Source organism: Falco peregrinus, chromosome 10 (genome assembly GCF_023634155.1).
Source record: "Falco peregrinus isolate bFalPer1 chromosome 10, bFalPer1.pri, whole genome shotgun sequence".
NCBI classification, from domain to species: domain Eukaryota; kingdom Metazoa; phylum Chordata; class Aves; order Falconiformes; family Falconidae; genus Falco; species Falco peregrinus.
This window is the reverse complement of record NC_073730.1, coordinates 4,292,419-4,313,433: the sequence shown is the minus strand read 5'-3', so window position 1 is coordinate 4,313,433 and position 21,015 is coordinate 4,292,419. Positions and strand designations below refer to the sequence as shown.

Sequence of the window (21,015 nt, the reverse complement as noted above, 5' to 3'; positions counted from 1 at the left end):
CTAACTTTTCTTTCTCCTTCTATGTCTTTTTCCAATTTGATCCCAAGTTATCTTTGGAAAAGAACCATAAACACCGAATTTCTGAAGGAAGCTTAGATTGTTGCTGTATCACTGCTGAAGTACATTCTGTTATCCCTTTAGTGGTAATTTTATTTTTATTTTTTAATTAGGGCAGAATGAAAATAACTCATTACCAAAGCAGTCCTGAATTTAAGATGGTATAAGAGGCAGTAACTTAATTCTGGCCTGATGGGAGCTTAGGAAGTTTTGCTTAATAAGGAGTGTATCGGTCATGTTACTCTTGGTTGGCACTCAGATGAGAGGCAATACTCTTACTGTGACATTTCAGAGATGGGCAAGAGTAATAACCCCTCATATCCTGCTCTTAGATAGCCTGGCCCCCACCGTGCTAAGTTTGAGCACCAGATCTGTGAAAAACTGCATCAACTACTTCGATTGTGATAGCTATTCCCACTTCAAGTGAAATAGACAGAGGTGTCTGAACAAAGTTTGGGAGAAAGGAAGGACAAAGTCAAGCTTATTTGGCTGGAATGCTGCCGTATATTTAAGGAAACCAGAACCAACTACCAACACACAGCACCTTTGCTCGTTTGCAGACAAGATCTTTTTAACAGCTAAGATTGTATTATTGACAGATCAGAGCAAAACTTCACCTAGAATTTCAGCTTGTGGAGCCTTGTCACTGTACCTTTTTACAGCACATGACCAACTGTAATCCCCGAACTAACAACTACTTAGGGTGACTAACACAATTCATTAAAGTTCGGTTATAAACTGAAGTGTCAGTTAAGTTGTGTAACCATTCCTTTCCGTTCTCACTCCAGTTAGGTCCTTGATGGTAGGCAGAACTATGAAAACAGAATTGCATGCCAAATTACATGGGCAACTGGAGTTACAGTCCTCGCGTGGTGCACTCCTCTGCCTTGCTTAAACTCGGATCGCATTTTATGCTCTTTTATTATCTTAACACGACCTTCCTCTGAATTGTAAGCAGTAAGGTTTTAGGAATGATTCGTTTTAGGAGTATCTGTTTCACATTAACCTCATGTTCAGAAACACTTTTGGCCCCATCCACCCTCCTGTATTCCGTGCTAGCGGTAAGGCTTTAACAAAGACTCAGGAGCAGCCACAGTGCCTCAGGGTGAAAGTGGATGTGAGCATAAAAGCAAGTAACTAGTCCTGGAGACCTCCTCACAGTAACAGCGCCTTGACCGCACATGCTGCGGTCAGGGGTAAGTTCTGCTACATAATTCTAAAACGTCTTTTCAAATCAAAATAGCAGGCAACTCAAATTTTAAAAATCCAGTTTGGTAAGAAGTACTGGCTTACTTGAACAGGGTGTGCTTGCAAGTCTGTAACACCCTCACGTATGAACCAAATTACTTGCTTTAATCAGCTGCACAGTGAGTAGGGTAGTCGTTCGGGAACATGGTGGCAGCAACATCTTCCAGAAAATCAGCATCCTCTGCCTTGATATCTGCAACAGCTTGAACCTGCTCTGCTGCCTGGAGCCCTTCAGTGAGATGGACAGGGCCGTCTGCCTGCCCGGCCGTGTACGTGGGAGTGCTGTACTTCATAAGAATAGTCTTAAATTGTGCCAAGGGCGCATTCGTGCGAACTCCCATAGGATCAAAGTGGGTTCTACTCACTCTGTATCCAGCTTCAGAGAGATAGTTTAAGAACTTATTTAACCTGAAAAAGACCCAAACCGTTTAAAAAGGAGTTAATGTTAACAAGGCCGATTCAATACAAGCTATGTATCGGTCGTCACAGCAATGTAAGACTGGAACGAAAACCTTACTTTGGCATGTTCATTCCTTTAATACTGTGTCTGTGGATATTGTAGTAGAACGCAGGGTGCTCAGCGCTGCTCTCAGATTTTTGCCGCTTGGCTGCATTTCGAATCACTTCATCACTTTTTCTTTTTCCTGGACCACAAAAAATGCCAGTGAAGCCAAAGACAGTAGGATCATAGGATTAATTTAGGCTGGAAAGGGCCTTTTAAGATCATCAGGTCCAACCATTAACTCACGATTGCCAAGTCCAGCACTAAACCATTCTGAAGCGCTGCATCTATATATTTAAACACCTCCAGGGATGGTGATTCTACCACCTCCCTGGGCAGCCTGTTCCAAGGCTTGACAACCCTTTCAGTGAAGAAACTTTTTCCTAGTATCCAGTCTAAACCTCCCCGGGCACAACTTGAGGCCATTTCCTCTTAACCTATACCTTTCTGTCTGCTTTTGTAAGCAGTATTCTGCCAAGCTAACATCTAGCCTGATTTTAATTAACGTGCCATTTTTAGTAGTAACAAATGAAGTCAAGTAGGCTTTATGGAGTATTTAGCATTCTACTTTTATCAGTAAGTATGATTGTGTGTAAAATCAGTAATTCAGTGGGAAACAATCTGAGTACCAGTAATTAAACATAAAAAAAAATACATGAACGGTAGGTTGTCTTAGCCATCACTTAAGCTGTAGTTTACTTTGAAAACTGCTGCATCTACACTAAAATGATCTACTTACCATGTACCAAGGAGGATTCTGCAGAAGCATTTGGTGTTTTAATATATACGCCGCACTCTTCTAGAATACAATTTGACAAACATTAATTCTACTGTTAAGACAGCAGAATGGCAAAATACATTTGTTAAAAAGAAGGAAATAATCCCACACTCTGGCCTGAAGAAGGAAGGGTAGTAAGAAGCATACATATGCATAACTTTTACATATTAGCTCAGAACTTGAGTTTAGAGGGGATATTCAAAATATGATTTCATTTAATGAGCAGAACAGCGTTTCTGTACAGAAAGCCATTGCTTTTAGCACGCTGATTTGCAATCCCTGCAGAGTATGCAGAGCGTGACGGCTGGAGTCTTCTCTTCCCAACAGCACATACTCTCAGGTCAGGGTTGGAATACACCAGAGAACTAGCAGACACTTCGTATTTCCATCTCCTTCAGGGAGCATACTGGATTTCCTAGCAGTCAGCCTGCCTGCATTATGTTTATTTCATTTAGGATCTGCCATACTCATTAAAGATGTGTAAATTCAGTGCTCTGCCTCTGACTGCAGCACCAGAGGCTATCTGACGAGAAACGATCAGTCCCATGCTACCTTCAATTTTATGAATACAGTGCTGTTAATAGTAAGTTATCCAAGAGCAGCATCTCTAAATTGCCACAAAGCCAGTCCTGTCCTTTTTGCGAACAGTATTCTTACCTTGCTTGTTCTCATCATAAGGACTATGAGTAGAAAAATGTTTTAAAGTTGTGCACTCTGCTTCGCAAACTAACGTCTTCAGAAGCGGCTGAGCTTCATCCAAACCATACTGAACAGCCTCAAACAGCATTCTTCTGATGAATCCAGTGTTAAAGAGGGCTCCTGACCTATGAAATGCAAGACAAGTGAAAAGTTACATCTTAATGAAAGCAGAAAAGTTGCTCGAAAAACCTCCTGCCCAAATTGATCAGCAATTACAATGAAGTGCTGCATCAGGCTGTGTTCATAACTTAATGATACCGAATTGCTTTGTTTGGAATGACAGTAACATTGGTCTTGTATTAAAAAAAAATAAAAAATCAAGATCTCAAGAATGGTAATTTTAATTCTGCCCTGCTATGTTGAGAAAGTGAATTAACTCCAAAAAGAAAGGTACTGTCAATTGTCAACCACTTCTAATAGTGCTTTGAAATGGTTAACAAAAGACTTTATTCTTGTTTCTCACAAGAGAAAATTTTAAGTATTAATTATCAAGCAGTGCATCATTTACTACTGTCAGCACGTGTAAGGATTTACTAAATAAATTCTCCATTTGGCAGCTACAGCAACATGCAGCCAAGTTCTCCTATGCAGGATGTACTACCTAAGTTGCACCGAATGTGAAATTCAAAGCAAGTTTGTTAGTATTTATGAGCAAAAGCAAAACCTGAATACCCTATTAAATCCAGATCAACCAAATGTTTCCTGAATTCCAACTGCCATACGTCCTTTTGTAGCACTAAAATATCCAGCAGGCTTGTATTTTTATTCTGTGACTGAACAGCTGACCTCCACAGGTCCCTCTAAATTATTCCCCAATCCTGTATTGTGTTCTGAACTTACCAGAGAGGACCAAGAACCACTGCCGTCTTCCCAGGCATACTGCCATGGCAGTCACAAGGCAGCTGCTGGTACGGGTTTTCTGTAATGGAAAAATGGGATTTAAGTTGTTTTGAAATAGAAGCAACACCTGCTTTACCAGAGAGAGGTGACACAGATGGGAAGTAGCAGATTACTTCAGTGGAGGTATCTGGAAGGGCAAGCAACAGCAGAAGTGTAACACCATCCTGGTTTCTGCCGAGCAGTGCTTATGAGAACTTAGTGATGAGCAGTGCTTATGAGAACTTAGTGATTCGTAACTTCATCTTTAAAACTAGGGTTTTCCTTTTATATTCGTTTAAACTACCCTCTGACCAATAGCTACCTTGTAGCTTAATTTTTGTCTCCTGCATCTGCTGATTGTGCATAGAGACAGCCCACAAGCAGTGAACTTGTAACCTAGAGTCTGCCTTCATCTAGCAGCAGCTGCTAGATGGTTGACAGGAACGGTGCACACCTTTCCTCCAGCGCCAGCTGAGCGGCAATACCCGTCAGATACTGCCTGAAGCCAGGCACAACACGGCCTCGGCGGCGGGGAAAGTCCGCTACATCTTAAAGTAACCGAAATGAACAGCAGAAAAGCAATCTGACATGGAGATCTATCAAGCTGCCACTGCACGGGGGAACCAAACGGTAGCAAAGACTGTCCCACTCTTCATGCCCTCTGCTGAAAAGGCGTATTTGGCATCCTGGCAGCTTCAGCAGCGGAGTATGTCCTGCCTAGGAACAAATCCAACACACTTACAGCAAAATCCATGCAGACAACCGATGTGACCCACTGCCATACAGCACTGTACCTTCTCCACCTCACACAACCAGGTGGAGATACCTTCTCTACCTCATACGATACACTCATTGTTACATTAAAGGGAATTATTACTTTACTAAAGGGACGTAAATATAAACAAGCACAAAAAGGAGATAAAGGAAATCAAGACTTTCTAGAAAGTGCAAAAGAAAAGCCATTTACCTTCTACCATATTACCCTCTTTCTGAAAAATTCTCTCTTCGCACCACTGGCAGTGGATGAGGTATCTTATTTTCTTAGCCGAATCATCTGCAGGGGATGGTCCCCTCAGAACTCTGACCACTACTAGAACAAAATGTTCTAGCGCTACTGCAAGTAAAACTTCAATGCCTTTGTTACAGCGAGCTGCAGCTCTGCGAAGGAAAAACAAACACAAACCCAAACTGCATTGAATTGCCACAGACACCTGAGCCTTCTGAAACATTCCTGAGCTCATCCACTTTCTAGAGATACTAAGGATCTGAGAAACTGATCAAGAGAAATTCTTGTTTCTAAAGGGCCTAGTTTTGTCTGCTACCTGTAAGGCTAAGTCAAGTTTGTTCTCCTTCCTTTTATCACGTCTAGAAATATCCATCTGCCACCTGCATCATCTTTCTATCCAAATACCTATCTATTGCCAGGATATTGTAATAACAACCCTCCCCCGCCCCGCCCCCCCCCCCCCCCCCAATTAAAGGAAAATCAAAGTAGAACTGTAGAGGGGCACACATGATGGTAAATCATGGAATGTTAATTGAGTAAGGACTGTGGAAAGGCAGGTGAGCAGTTCCTGAATAGGTAAGTGTTGAGAAGGAAGAAATGTTTAGGGAGCTGGAGCGTGTAACCCAGAACACAATTAAAACTTTGTTCAAGCAGCATGTTTGTACCTAAGTAATTTCTGCAGGGAGAGAAGGAAAATCTACATGTATTCACGTCAGTATTTGCGCTCTGGCATTCTGAAGACTTCTGTGTGCTTAATTTCGTCCCCATCTTTCCTGAGCAGCTGTCCCATCCTCTTGCCTGTATCTTTTTTTTTCCGCCCAATTAGGAACCAGGTTATTTAACGGACTGAATTTACTGAGAATATCTACATGCAGACGACTACTGTCACAAGTTAGTAATTACATGTATCTTTATAACCTCAAGCATGAGGATCTGAAGTGAACATCAGTTTCCACTGAAGCAAGTTTAACTCTAATGCTTGGCTAGAAGCCATTCAAAGCAGCTTAATTAATATTTACAAAGTCCTGTGCAACACTAAAATGACAAAATTGACAGAGGAATAAAGAGTTTGCAGATAGAAAAAGTAACACTCAGACTTGCCCGTTACCATCCCTCCCCACCACCAAAAAAACTCCCTGCCATAGCAAACCCGTACCCTTATTTATTCATTTTCACCTTGCTCCGTCTTTTAGTTAAAAATTTACATCATCCCACACCAGCACACATAAAATATGAAACATTAATTTTGTATCCAGAAGTCTGGGTTTTAGAATTAGGGAATTCTAGAAACTAAACATACACAACCTGCAGCAGTCTTAAGTTTTTTATCACTAGTAATTTTTTTACAATAATTTGAGCTCAATTAGTGGTACCTTGTCACAGCAGCAATTACTATTCTGGCTGCCAGTTCCCTGTAGTACTCTGTTCTGACAATATTACATCCGTAATGACGCAGGGCAACGTGTCGAGCCTTTGCATACAGAGAGCTGATGTCTGTGGATGTCAATGACACAATTCCAAGATTTCTCACATTTCTAAAGGCAGAGTCCAGGTAATTCACAGAAGTTCCGAAGGGGTCCAAATGGCTGAAAAGTAAGGAAGTAGCACTCAGTATCTACGAATGCTCAGGAGTTTAGCTTTAGACTGAGGAAAACACTTTATAATCTTCACCTATGGTCATATTTAACACAAAAGGAGGAAACAGGAAAAAAATTTACAGCACACCTCTTGTGAATTACTCTGGAATACCCAAGTGTCAAACTGCAAAAGCCAGGGAGGCACAGTGCTGGAAAAGACACATCACCACAAAGTCAGCAAGTGCTTTTTTCTGCATCCTGACCCACCGACTAACTCAAGTTACAAGAGTATTGGCCTGATACTTATCTTCATCCTCCAAACAAAGCGAAACTTCCAAAACCAACGGTATCTTCACATGTATGCATTCCAGTTTATGTACTAAATAACTGGCCTAATTTTCAGCCTGAATACCTGCTGCTTAGATCTGGATGTTAATCAATACAAAAAAAATCCAAACACTTATTTTGATGTCTGTATAGGTTTTCCATGTATGCATCTATAAACCCAACTTGGAAGAATTAGCCTACTTTAACTCAAAATGAATACGCTGCAAAATGGATTAAAACGAGATGCAATAAAGTCCTACACAGAAACATGCAAAGGTATGAATTTTAAACTAATTAAAAGTTTTAAGAAAAAAAACACTAATATGACATTTCATCAAACAGACAAGGAAGTTAAAAAGAAATAGTCTGGCTTAACATTTTCATGTACATTTATAGCCCTTTTTGGATGTCACAAGGGCTTAGTATTTTTCCAGCGATTTCTAAAACACTGAAGAGTAAAATTCTGTTCCTCCACCATTTCTGGAACAACAGAATTACGTTTAAAACACCCAAGTGACTGTTGGCTGATTCTTTCATTCCAACTTTCCCAAATAATCATATACTGGGGGATGGTGTGGGATGCATCATATCAAACCAGAAAACTATGAACAGAAACATTCAATACTTACATAAAATCAAATGATCTCAAATGCATTATGACATTTGCATCCATTTTTGTCACCTCAATGGTGTCAGTATTTTCTTCTCCATCTCCCAGAGCTTCCTCATTGTCTTCTTCCTTAGTATTCAGTTTCACCTTCATTTTGTTTAAATGGCAGTTTTCCCGAATCATCGTCACAGAATTTTCATTACAATCGTTAATAGTAACTTTCACAGAACTTCTGAGATGCTTTGCCCATTGTAATCCCATTATACCTAAGGAAAAATAGAATTGTAATTCCGTGACAAACAGAGTTGGTTTCTGGATCACTGAAATTGCCAAGAAAAATATTAATCCTTTTAAATGCTTGTAACACAGAGGTATGTGGGATGCAAATTTTGTCATGTTCCTACAAAAATGCGTTGGTGACCTTCTGCCTCAGCACAGAGTGACAATGGGGTATGTAAAGGGACAGCCTATCTGTCACCTCTGTATATGATAATGGGGGCTACAGACCCAAGGACCTGTGATTTTTGCAGCCAGCTGGACCCACAGTCTGCAGGAAAGCCCCTTGGCTTGTTTAATGCTCCAGCATAGCAGGCGGACTCCAGAGGTAGCGGGAAGCTTTTCAGGCTGCCTCCAAGCGTTTGTTGCTGCCTTTTGTAGTAAAGTCTATGACTACACTGTAGAAATGCAGGACAGGATGTACACCTGAAGACTGGCCTAGTTCAGAACGGTTATAAACCCATTAGCAGGAATTTTTATGCAAAATGCTAAGCAGTTACTGTTCTTCTCAACTATGAACTTAAGTTTACAGCAGCTGGCTGATCATGAGGCAGCGATCCAGATCTCTTCAGAGCTTTGCTGCAGATGGATAATAGACACTGGTAACTACATTACATTCTTGCAATCGATTAAGAGACAATTCTGATAAAGAAGCTTGGATTCATCACCATTTTTAAACCACAAGTTGATTTTACAGCCAAATTCTACAGCCACAGAATCACAGGACATTTGTGACCTTGGATGCAAGTTTAGGAAGATGCTACTTCGTGGACATTAAGGCAACTGATTTCAAGGAGACCACTAAACATTGATTTAGTATTATTTACAGTCTTTTTAAAAGGGCTAACAGCAGGCTCTTGACAGCTGGTTGGTTTTGTACAGAAGCTAACTGCCTGCCTGCCTAAGGAGAATTATTGTGTACCTCACATTATTTCTGAATACGTGATGTCAGTTACTATTGATTTCTGCAGCTTCATACTATTGAATATTAGCCAAATGATTAAAGAAATTGACTTTACCGGTGGCTCCAAAAGCATCCAAACATTCTATCGGTTTACGTTCCTCGGCTAGAACGGCTAGTGCACAGAATATCAACTGCCTTGAAAATAAAAAAGAATGGTCACGGTAAGTAAGTTGAGAGAATACTTTTCCTTCCTTTTCATTATTTATTTCCCTTGAACATAATGCTAGAACATGTAAGCTAAACTCTACCTTTTACACGCAACAATTGTAAATCAAAAACCTCAACTACCTTTAAAAGTTTAACTCTTCAGCAGGATATTCGTAAGGTAAGATCCTGAATCAACTTAGTTACTCTAACACCAGAAAAAGCGGCTGACATTCAAAAGTAAAGAGTGTTTCTTTCACTTTCCTAGCCCAACCTGATACTGCCCTACTAACAGCTATGTTTAATAAGATGTTCGAAATTGCTGCAGAGCACCGAAATTCCGCTGTGTTGAGGAACAGGCCTTGTTCTTTTAGACGCGGCCCTAAGGCGAGTTGCAATGGCCTGCTCCAGAGGCATGCCTTAGCCTGCACAGACGTACCCGAGCCAACTGCAAACCTGGCAGCTCAAATATTACAGCACTGAGACCGTGAAGGGTCAGCATGGGCTGAAGCACAGTCCCACGTGTTGGTGTCGACGCTCACACCTTTCAGTTGTGGTACAGACACCATTTATGACTCCTTAAAAAAAGACAATACTCCCTCCTTCACTTTTTTTAATGCAAATAAGGAGAAGACACCTAAGAGGATCTGAGTCCCAAGAGAAAAAGGCCTAGAATATGGAAACTAATTTACAGGTACACTGCTGCTGTTCAGTTAGGAGAGAGCAAGCAGCAACTATCCATTGTATCTTATGGATACAATGAAATGTATCACAGAAAAACATCTTCGGTGTATACAATAGAGTGAGTTTTCAGGTGCGCTCCTTTCAAATCCTGTTCTCCATAACCTACTCATTACAGAACACTTAATTGTTTCAGAATTGACAATATTCCCCACATCGTGTTCTTGGGTTTAAATATTATTTGTCAAGAAGCGTTTTCTGATGAAAACTATTTCTCCTGCCCTCTGAACAAAAGTTTTGCAGGGTTTGCTTTTCAAAACACATAAGTATTTTTCACTGCAAACTCCCCACGCCTCTGGTGCATCCTTCCACTCCCTGTTCTCTTACCTGTTGAGTTTCATTTTAGGATTAAAATAGGAATCTGTTTTATGAGGTGTGGAGTAGTTGGGAAGAACCTGCACGTCTGTGGCTGACTCTTTCAGCACTCTGTAAGAGGACCTGGGAGAAGGAGCTAAAAGACAGTAATTGAGGGAAAGAAAGAGTGAGAATTGAAATTATCATCAGCATATTTGATAAATTAAACTGAAAATTTGCTCCCATATAGCAAGAAGTCTGGGTTATGCTGTAATCCAACGAGCACATGGGTGAGTTAACAAGTATGTAGGGGAAAAAAAAGCAGGGAACAATTTATCTTCTGGTCCTAAGCCTGGCTGATAAGAATCAAACTCTACCACAATTTTCTTCTCATAAAACATCATTTTTTTTCTCAGTTGGCCTCCTATGTATCCACTCAAATTTATGAAACCAGCCTCTGAGCCTGAGTCTTAGCACATTTGTTTTGCGTGTCCAAACATAATACATTGCTAATTAATTAAATCCCTATTAACATAGTCCTGAATGTATATCAATGAGCTTCAAAAACCCCTCAACATCCTTGATCTCTGTAAGTTCGCAAACAGCTTCATGAAACATGTCTAGACAGCACAAGCATAGGGACAATTTCAGCACTTAAGCTCTGTATAAAATACAGTCTGTGGCAAAATAAACTTTCTGTTTTGACAGCTGTAAACACATGCTGTCCATTCCTCTAAGCAATTTATCGCCAGTCTTCAAGTAGCAAAATTTATCCAGGAATGACCAGGAAAACCCTGTTAGCTATCAACTAGACACCTTGCAGTGCTCAGCCTGCCTCTCTCTCCATGCTTTCAAACACACAAATTGTGAATCTGTGAACCATGCTCTCCATGTGCGCTACCATGCGCTCCACAGTCATAGCACCCACGTGCTGCTGAAGCGCCTACAAAGCATGAAATACCCCACCTCTCAATTTCTCCTCTCCCCATGAGGAAAACCAGACACATGCATTTTGTTAAAAAAATGACAAATGGGTCATCCTTTTCTAACAGCTCCGAAGAGAACCATGCAGAGATTTACGTATTTCACAACAGAAACTCTATTCAAGTTGAAGTTAAGGAATATGGATAGATGGAACCACCATCACTTCTCAGACACGTGAGCTGAAGCCCAACGTTAAACGATTATTCCTAAAGCACATATGGGTAACAGAAAGAAGTGTGAACCTCACAGCCCCCAGGACTGCCCTTACTATACTGTACCTAAATAAAATCCATACATCTACACAGAGACAGAGAAAAAGAAGTCAGGCTAATTTTCAACAGGAACAGTCTGGGCTGTAACAAAAAAACCCTCAATTTTTACACACCAGCTAATCAATTATATCCTTTCTACTCAACAGCTGTAGAGATCAGACAACTTGCAAAAATAAAGGAAATTAAATTAATTTTCAAGATTTGGCATTCCAATTATTTACATTTTTTTCAATCTAGCTTATCCAATTTTAGAGATAAAGTCTAAATCTGGAAGATGTCAGGATTGTAATTTATCAAAGAACTACTGACACCTCCGTCATGACTGTCCAGGGCTGAAAAAACATCATCTTGTTTTGTGAATGACATGCTGATGTAGTTTGGCTAAAAACCAAAGGATTTTTATATTGCAGAAAGATTTTCTCTAGACTGTTTAAACAAGACAGACAGCAAAACACAGACACATTAAATTCTCTATACAGACTTTGTTTTATGGCTGCCGTGTTCCCCATTCCTTTGGAGACACAGAAACCTGTGTTTACAGTATTAAACTGATTGTGAAGGGAGTATTATTGATCAGTAAGGACAGAGTAACTGGTCAATGCAGAGACTAAATCACAACATTGCTACATCTTTGAGGAAAACGAAAAATTCCGAAATATTAAGGGCATATTTCTCATTAGTAAAGCTAAATCTGTTTTGGAATTTTTCCTCATGCCTCTCACCCACATAGCACAGTTATTGCATGTGCTACATACGATAAAACGATTGAATGTTTTATGTAAGAAAGAACCTACCTGTAATGAACCTTGATTCGGTTTCTCCCTTATTCACATGACGATTAATATGACCTATCATGTCTGTTCTTCGCATGATGGTTGCTGAACAGATGATACAATGGTAATGGGCTCCCATCTTTGAAAATGCCTGTAAAATATAATGTGTGGTGTCAGAATGCATACACGTGGTTAAAGCAGCACTATACCCGAACACTGTTACCTCTAGCGCATACAAAATATTTTCAACCTACAGCCAGAGACTGTAAGCAACCTGCAAGCGCAGCTCTCCAGCCCCAGCACCACAACCAGTTAAACTCTGCCAGTACTCCCTGTCCTCTGCACACAGGGGAGGAACTGAGGAGCAGCCCCTGCCTGGCCTAACGAACCTTCATCTCTTCTGCACAAAGCTGCCATCTGCTCCAAACTGTGACGAGTGCTTTACATGACCTAGGCAGCTACCCACCAAAGTAAGAGAGATACAACTATGTCCAGCTACCCAAGGGTTGTATCAAGTACATATATTCTGGACCAATGGGCTTTTGGCATCCCACACTGCAGGGCCACATGTATTTGGCAACTAGGCAGATTGCAGAAGGTCCCCTACATCACCCATTTCCCCCGCTTCGTAGGGTAACGAATAGTTCTGTGATTCAGCAGTTTTACCTGGTCTCCAATGAGGTTTGGTTTTACTGGGCGACAAGGTAAGTGACAGATGCACATTCTGTACCCTGGAAAACAAATTGTCACATCACAGTACAGTCAGTAAACAAAAGGTATACGTCCTATATCACACGGTCTCATTTAAGACTCTCAAATATTGCCACAAGATAGCAGTAAAAGAACATCACCAATTAGTTGGTATATCCACCCTCTGTACAGGGAAATTTATCAGCCAACTATACATGTTAAATTTTAAAATGCACAAGAATTACATACAGACAATTAATTTTAGTAAGTCTGTTAGCATCCTACAAAGCTACGTTGAGTCTTCAGGCTATACTTTCTTTACTTTTCTTCAGTCACAACTTTCCAAAATACTTGTATTCTACAGAAGTGGTGTTACCTGGCTACAAGACTTGTGTGAAGACTCCCATAGAACCTATCTTCCAATTAAAGAAAAACAAAAAAACCCCAACAGAGATACCTACTAATGCATGCAAAACCAGAACTCTAGTCAGAGCATTTTTTATTTTAATCTTGTTCATCTTCTAATTAGTCATTTTATTTCCTGCAAACCCAAACACCTAGTTCTTTAAAAAAACCACACACTGTTCACTTTCTTTTCCTTTTGAAGTTCTTGCAGGGAATTTAATGCATCTTAAAAGCAGATCGGTTTATTAAAAAACAGATAAGGCTACCAAATACTGATACTAAATAAACATTTTTAAGTATTCATCTGAAACCATGGAATCTTTACAGTGAGCCAAAAATGACCGCACATGTGTGTGATTATGAACAACATAACAAAAAATTTTATTGAAGTAACTTTCATTATATACATACTTTATATTTTACAGTAAATTTCATTACATGCCAAGCAATTACTATCATTTTGTTTTAAAACAAGTAATGCACAGCTGTAACTATTTTGGCATGTAAAAGAACAGAGCTATTTCACATTTCCATTTTACATCCCAGGTCAAAACTCATTACATCAAAATGAGTTTCTAATTCAGAGCTGGTAACGAGATACTTAAGAGAAATTTACCAAGATGAAACACAGATCAATGTCCTACGTGTCCACCATTTCTTCTAGTATTTACCATTCAAATATGATTGCCATTACCTTCAAATTCAACAGAAACTTTCCAGTGCAAATTCTGAAGGTGACGATGGAGCTTATAACTATAGCAAGCTTTTAGTTTCTCCTCAGGACACAATGGACAAGGCTTCCTTTCATCTGAAAACACGGACAAACAAAAAGCATGAGGAACACATGAGATGGAGTTACCACTCGTGTTAACAGAGATGCATGCTAAGAGAAAAAGAGAAGGAAGGTACTATCAATGGGAGTCAAAGATTAATTCCCCAGGGTATATTCTATTTCGGGCACGCACAAACTTTAAATTTGTGGGTTGCCTCTTTCTACCCCATAGAATATAGACAAGAATCACTATTACTTTAAAGATCATTAACTTCTACAACTTCATTTTCTAGTACTTTTTAGTCCAGCAACATGAGGCTAATGCAACTTCTGAAGAGTACTGCAGAATAACAGACTTTTATAGATGAAGTCTAGAGACTTGCACTGTTTCGAAAAAAAACCCAACTGAAGAGGTTAGAACAAGAATCTGTCCTTCCTGCTCTTGAATCTTTTAGATAAAACAAGCACCTGGTATCTTTTTAAGCCACCAAAAAAGGTAACATACTCTTTTAATATTTTTTCTTGGAAATCCTGCATAAAAGACAAAGGCAAGATTACCTGACATCAAAGGTGCTGAAGCACTTGTAGTAACCTAAGTAAGAACTAGCTATTGGGAGATGTATGTTGTAGAGCTGTACACAGGAGTTACATATCAGAGCATCTGCTGCTGGGTCTTAAGACTGCTGAATGTCAAACCACCTCCCATGCAGAGCTTAGCAGAAAGGCTTCTACGTGTTAGAACAGTACGGGATCAATACTGAAACATGCCACACAACATTGGTATCTAGAATAATAATTACTGATTTTAGGCTTGCACAACAGCAAAATTCCCCTTTTATGACTTTACGAGTCGATTACTTATGTCCATGCCGAGTCCCACGCCACAGAAGGCAACAGAGGCAGCCTACAAATTAATCACCAGTGCTCTCTAATGCTGATCAGCCTCTTTCATTGACTAATGAATTGCTGAGTATCAAATATATGAGGTGATGGTAATACAAGTCAGTCCATAAACATATATAGCAGGAAAATGCTACATCCGTAGCAGAAGAAAAAAAATCACTATCGAGAACAGGGAAAGGAATAATGAGTTTATCACTACCACGTAACTCAGCTCAGCAACAGCTACAACTTCAGGGCTTACAAGGTACTTACGATCTATTACTTATGATCTATCTCCTCACTGAAATGAACTTCTTTATAGAAGTTTTTGGCATATTTTTTAGTCAAATTAAACAGACATGGAGGTAGGCTATTAATTCCATCAGTGGCCACTCTAAAAGATGATAAAGGCGCAAGAGCTGTATGATGCAAAGCCTCTGTGGACCCTGATGTTTTTCTTGATCTGTGAATAAAAACTACCTTCAGTTGCAAGGGCTGCCACTACCAGCACTAAATACATACATGTAATCAGAGAAAGTTGTAATAAAAACACTTTGCAGTCTTAAAGCAATCCTCCAATATACATCTAGATCAAAAATGAATACAGAGCGGGGAAAAAAACCCCCAAGAACATCCAAAACAGAATACATTTTAATTTAAACTGCACTGCAAAGACAACATTAGCTTCCCTGTTACCGTGGCACTTGAAGTACAATAAAAGTGAGACTAAGCTGCTGATGTACAGCTACAATTAACATTTTGCTGTTCCATGCATGCTGCCAACATTAGAAATGCTACAATGCAGAGGAAGACTGAAAGGAATCATTAAGGCCTTAAATTTACTGAAGGAATTACAACATTCACTAAGCAAGGGAACAAATCATTAAGCTATTTTTAATGAAAACCCTAGTTTTTAAGCATTATAAATGTATGTCGTGTGTTGAAATAATAACTAAGAAAACCCGTAAATACCTGTAACATGAAGATCTGTGTTCTGGGATACTGCCATGGTAAACTCACCTTCTTTCAGGTCAGCTAGTTTCTCTAGATCAGCAAGATGTCTTTGAATTGAAATATGTTTCTCTAAAAAGCAGAGATATTTAGAAGTTAAACACTCAGTTAAAATATTATTTTTAGTTTAGTGCTATTTTTCTGTGTGTCACTTCAAATCCAACACTATTAGAGAATGACTATAGTACCAATTGAAATACTTGTTTGTATCCTTCAGCTTCCATGGTAGAAGGAATGACTGCAAAATTAATCCCCTGAATGGTTCTTTAGTAGGATCCATATATTTCTACTTGCTTTTTAATGCTGACACACATCAAATTTCTCCAACTGGAAAGACCTTAATTTAAAAAAACAAGCTGAAAAGATCAGGCCCCATTCCATGTACTCCTGATTTTACTGCTCAGCATCATCAGTGAATTATGCACAAAGAAGTATAAAAACTTCCTATGAACTGTCTGGAAAAACTAAAATACCAGCTAGAAATGAACAAATTATAAGCAACAATTATTCACTGTACAGCCAGGACACATTAAATTCTACCCTATTTTTCTTCCTTAGAAGACTGTTTAACCTTTAAATTTACCTCCTCATTTTTCAGTCAATGGGAACAGCGGAGAATTAGCTAAAACCAAGAAGATTACCCCTTATCCAATAAATTAGTTTTATTGGTTTCAGCACACAGAACACTCAGTTTACAGTAATATTGATTCTGTAACGATTGTAAACCTTTATGATGTTTTTATAAGATCAGTTTTCAGGTTTTCTTATGTGAAACAAAGATAGCAATTGACCAATGTGCTCTAGATACAGAGGTGAGTTTTAAAACAAAGGTTAAAAGCAATTCCTAGTTTTTAATCTCTGCACTTAGATACAATAGATTTTCTCTGCTTTCATCAGTGCTTTTAGAACCAGAGCCTAACAGAGGTCATACCTCATCTAACCCCGACTTCTGTCACTGCGTATATGTGTATTTCTGCAGGGACTTCTAGAAATTTAAGGGGAAAATGGCATCTATCAGATGTATGGGAAATGAGATTTCACGCATTCCTCTTATCTCTCTTCTATCTATTTCTACCTTTTCTTCTCTTTTCCTCAAGCACACAACACAAATATTCTTAAGAGTTTATCAGCAAACCTCTTGGATAATCCGAGGACACATCCAAAATGTTGCTGTCCGATTCCTTCGTGGAATCTTCCTCCATTTCTTTTTCTTCAGTTTTCAGTTCTAGTTCAGTAACTTTCACATCCAGGTTGTTGGTTTTTACTTTTCCAGAGGCAACCACACCATCTTTAACAAAATCAAACCAACAAAAAACAGTAACAGCATTATTGATATAGCTGAATTATACAAATATATTTGTTTCCAATAATTTGGTGCTTCTAACAGGCAAAAATGACTACAAGTGTGAAGGAAAACAAAAAACAAACCCTGTATGATGAAGAATAATACGAGACTCATTATTGCTTATCCTTGGAAACTACTGTGAAATAATGCCATCCTGGACAGACAAAACTACTTGCCAATCTGTATCACCAGATGTTTAAACTTAACAGAGTAATATTTACGCCTTATTTTCTGGCAAAACCAGTGCTAGCAAGAAAAAAGCAGGCAAGGAGGAGGTCCAAATGCTCATTATAATACACTAACAGCTAAGAAAATTTGGAAAGGGAAATTTAGAACTGGTTATGACTGGTTGAACGATTCGAAAAAAGGAGGGGAGGGAGTAAGGGATTTGCTACCACCAGGGGCTATGAGGTGGGTTAAGTGCTGGTGCCACCAAGCATCTGCAAATGAATGACTTCTCTGGGGTAGCAGAAATGGGCCCACTCAAGAACTTCAAAAGGACTGAAAAGGCTGAGTGATTGGGCAATAATCTGACAAAAACCAGCCAACACTTAGGAAAAGTAATTTTGATTTCACCTAGGAATGCAAGGACTGAGAGCTGAGCATCACGTCAGGACTACCACCTTGGGATTTTAAAGAAGTTTTGAGCAAAGGGAGAGGTATAAATCCTCAGGAGCAGCAGGTCCCTCTCCCCAGCCACAGACACCCGGAAGCACTGGGGAAGGATGCAGAAAGCCATGCCTAGACTGCACACTGAATGCCCCTGCGCCCCCCCCCCCCCTTCAAAGGGACACCAGAACTAGGGAAGTTTCAAAAAAGGGCGACAAGAAATAACAAAGCTATGGGATCACTTCTGAGCTACTGAGAAGCAACAAGTTCTCAGCCTGGCTATGACAGATGTCTGTAAGATAAGGAGATGCAGAGAGAGCACTGAAGTCAACCACTCATTGTCTATTCCGACACAAAAACTGGGATGCACCACATGGAGATAGCAGCTGGAAATTCAGAGAAGAATGTTCTCCACACCACCTGGCCACTGCAGACCTCCCCACCACAGGCTGCTCCACGTCCACAAGTGCCACAGTGAGAATTTTATGGAAAAGAAATCCACTACGGGCTTTTAAATGCAAAAAGGCAACCTTAGGCTCAAGGAAATCAGGAATAAGGAACTGTGTTGTGTTTGCAGACACTTCCAGAGGATGCATTACTGTATGGTTGCTCCACTCTGCTGGTCCTCACTAGTCATCTACTCCTGGCCGCTACTGAAGGTACAAGAAAGGCTGGAAGGATCTTAACAGCAGTTCTTACCATTTCCCTGGGATTTTTTGCTTGTTTGCTTTTAAACACCGCCGTTGGATATGAAACTTTTGCTATTATAAAACAAAAACAACAAACAACAAAACAGAAAGAGGAAATGGAAGGAATACCTCAATCCAGGCGTTCGAGAAATTGTTTCGAAAAACAGAAACACAGAGTAAATTTATTCCGCCTTCCTTGCGATACATCCAGGGCAGCACTGCTGCTCAGCTGCTGGATTTCTCGCACATCTATTTTGAAGCTGATATAATTCACCTGAGACACACGTATTTCCTTCTCAAATGAGAAAGATGCCTGGGGATAGTTTCTCAATAGAAAAACAGATGGAAAACAAAGAAGTCGAGGGATTTTTGGTAAGAAATCCGTAAGAACCATGATTATGACTGCACGTGCTGTGAGAAAAACTGATTTAACACTTACAAAACCGTACAGTGAGAGCACAGCAGGAGCCAAGCCCCCCGCACTGGGGCTGTGCATCTTCAGAGCAAGTGTAGAGTTTAAAAAGGTTGAAAAAGACTATGCACATATGTACATAGAGCTTCTCCACACACCTACGGGGAGCGGGGTAAACTTCTGCACTAAAGGATTAAGCAAATCGGGCTGCTACCTAAACAAGACGGTAGGATTTTTAAACGCCCATCAGGAATCACGGATGAGGTAGAAACGTAATAATGCTTCAAAGAGCTGAAGTAATAGTATTTTTAAAATAAAAAATGAAAACAATAGAGGAGTCCATTTCAACCGTAAGCCTGCAGCAAGTGACTGGCATCGACGCCACACCTGGCACGGCTGGAAAACTGGCACAACCAGCGTAAACGCATTTGGAGAGAAAATACGAGGCGAAAACTCGGAGGGGCGGGCGGCACGGCGACCGCGTGGGCCGCGGCACACACCGGGGGCCCGTCCCCGCCAGCCCCCCCCGCCGGCTGCAGGGGCGCCCCGGCCCCCCGCCCCCCCCCGCCCCGGCCCCGGCCCCCAGCCCCCCCGCCGGCTGCAGGGGCGCCCCTGGGCGGGGCGGGAGCCGCAGCCGCCGGGCCGGGCCGGCGCGGGCACCACGTGCGCTCCCGCCGCCCGGCCCGCGCTACACAAAGGCGGGAAACAGGGGGGCCCCAGGCGCGCGGGGGCGGCTCCGGCTGCACATTCACCCCCCCCCGCGGGGCTCCCGCATGGCGCCGGCCCGCGGCTCCCGGGCACGGCGCGGTCTGCACCGCCGGGAAGCGGAGCAGCAGCCGGGCACCGCGCCGCTGCCCTCGGCGGGGTCGGAGGGCCCAGCTCCCAGCGCGCCGCCCGGCTCTCAGCGCTCCCCCCCGCTCCCCGGCCCGGCCCGGCCCTCACTGAGCGCCGCGGTCTCGTCGCCGCCGCCGCCTTCGGCGCTCTCCTCTTCATCGTCTTCCCGCCCCGGCTGCCTCCGCTCCGGGGACAGAGCTGCCAGCGAGGCCTCCGCAGCCTCCGCTGCCATCGCCTCCAGGGGTAGCCCGGCGGTGGGCGCAGGGAGGTGAGGCGAGGCGAGGGGCCGCGCCGCTATCGCCGCACGCCGGTGGCTCGGGAGGGGGCGGCGCTGCGGGAGGCGGCGCGGAGGCCGGCGCTGGCGGCCCGGCACGTAGGGCGGGAGGGGGCGGGCCCGCGCCGCCTACATCTCCCAGAGGCCTCGGGGCTGTAGGGCCCGGCCTGGCCCAGCGCGCCCCGCGGCGGGGGGTGGCAGCGAGCGGCGCCGCCCGGCAGACAGGGTCGTTGCCGGCCCGGGAACGGGGCTACGCTCCGCGTTCCTCCCGAGGCCCCTCCGCCGGGACCGTGCCTCCCGAGGCCGCCTGGCGTGACGCGACGCGGTGCGGGGCACGGAGCCGCTCTCCACCTCGGTTTCGTCTTCGCTTCGACAGGAGGGTGTGTCCGAGCTGTCCGGCCTGCGGCGGGGCCGCCCCTGTACCCTGCAGCCGGGGTGGGGCGGGCCGGGCCCCGGGGGCTCGCCCTGTTCTTCATGCGCGGCGCTGGGGGCCCTGCAGCCCTTCCCCGAGCCCGCCCGTGCCGTGGCGGCGGGGGGAGCCGGGTGTTTACCTCAGCTTCCCGCCTGCGCCGCTCCGGTGGCCGGGCACTTCAGGGAGCTGATCCTCTGGAAACCCGCCTGGAGCTCTGGGAGCTTCTGGCGAAGCTTCCTTAGGCCCTTCTCAGCGCCGTCTTGTTCGCGAGGCTAGTTGTGTCGAGAATGGTGTAGCTGCAGGGACACGTCGCGATATTACCACCCCACCTCCCCCCAGCGGGGTGTGTGCGTGTGGCGCCCTGGGGTGTGTTACATGATTGGAACTGCTTTAAAACTTGACGCTCGTACGACTAAATGTTAAAGGATGTATGCCTGTATTGCTCTGGTATGTTTGCTGGTACAAAATATGCCTCTCTGGACCAGATGGCAGAGTAATTGCCATCTTTTTTTTTTTTCTGTGAAGTTCTCTCAGTCACAAGATGTGAGT

At 42.5% G+C, this 21,015-nt stretch overlaps 2 protein-coding genes across 7 annotated transcripts in view; one reads left to right on the top strand and one right to left on the bottom strand.

Annotated features, from left to right (window-relative positions):
- Positions 1–537: 537 nt before the first annotated feature.
- On the bottom strand, positions 538–20,708 carry TRMT1L (tRNA methyltransferase 1 like). Of its 3 annotated transcripts, none has more exons than XM_005232740.4 (16): positions 20,606–20,708; positions 17,027–17,179; positions 15,853–15,963; positions 13,921–14,034; positions 12,798–12,862; positions 12,153–12,282; positions 10,136–10,259; positions 8,979–9,058; positions 7,703–7,949; positions 6,543–6,755; positions 5,131–5,321; positions 4,125–4,203; positions 3,243–3,409; positions 2,547–2,606; positions 1,823–1,949; positions 538–1,713 (listed from the first exon to the last, which is right to left on the bottom strand). In XM_005232740.4, the coding sequence occupies exons 2-16, from the start codon at positions 17,091–17,093 to the stop codon at positions 1,410–1,412; spliced, it is 2,079 nt and encodes a 692-aa protein (XP_005232797.1). In that variant the 5' UTR covers positions 17,094–17,179; positions 20,606–20,708; the 3' UTR covers positions 538–1,409. The 3 variants fall into 3 exon arrangements, with proteins under 3 accessions (XP_005232797.1, XP_055671291.1, XP_055671292.1); XM_055815316.1 differs by lacking the exon at positions 20,606–20,708 and adding an exon at positions 19,889–20,152; XM_055815317.1 differs by lacking the exon at positions 20,606–20,708 and adding an exon at positions 19,889–20,152 and having other exon boundaries at positions 15,901–15,963.
- The window catches only part of SWT1 (SWT1 RNA endoribonuclease homolog), a 42,024-nt gene continuing 41,262 nt past the window's right edge, over positions 20,254–21,015 (top strand). For 3 of the 4 annotated variants that reach the window (XM_013295449.3, XM_005232735.4, XM_027780177.2), the window contains exon 1: positions 20,698–20,913. In XM_013295449.3, the coding sequence (XP_013150903.2) occupies positions 20,893–20,913 (21 nt within the window). In that variant the 5' untranslated portion in view covers positions 20,698–20,892. Of the gene's footprint in view, positions 20,435–20,697; positions 20,914–21,015 lie in introns of those variants that run through there. The other variant, XM_013295448.3, reaches the window with a different exon arrangement.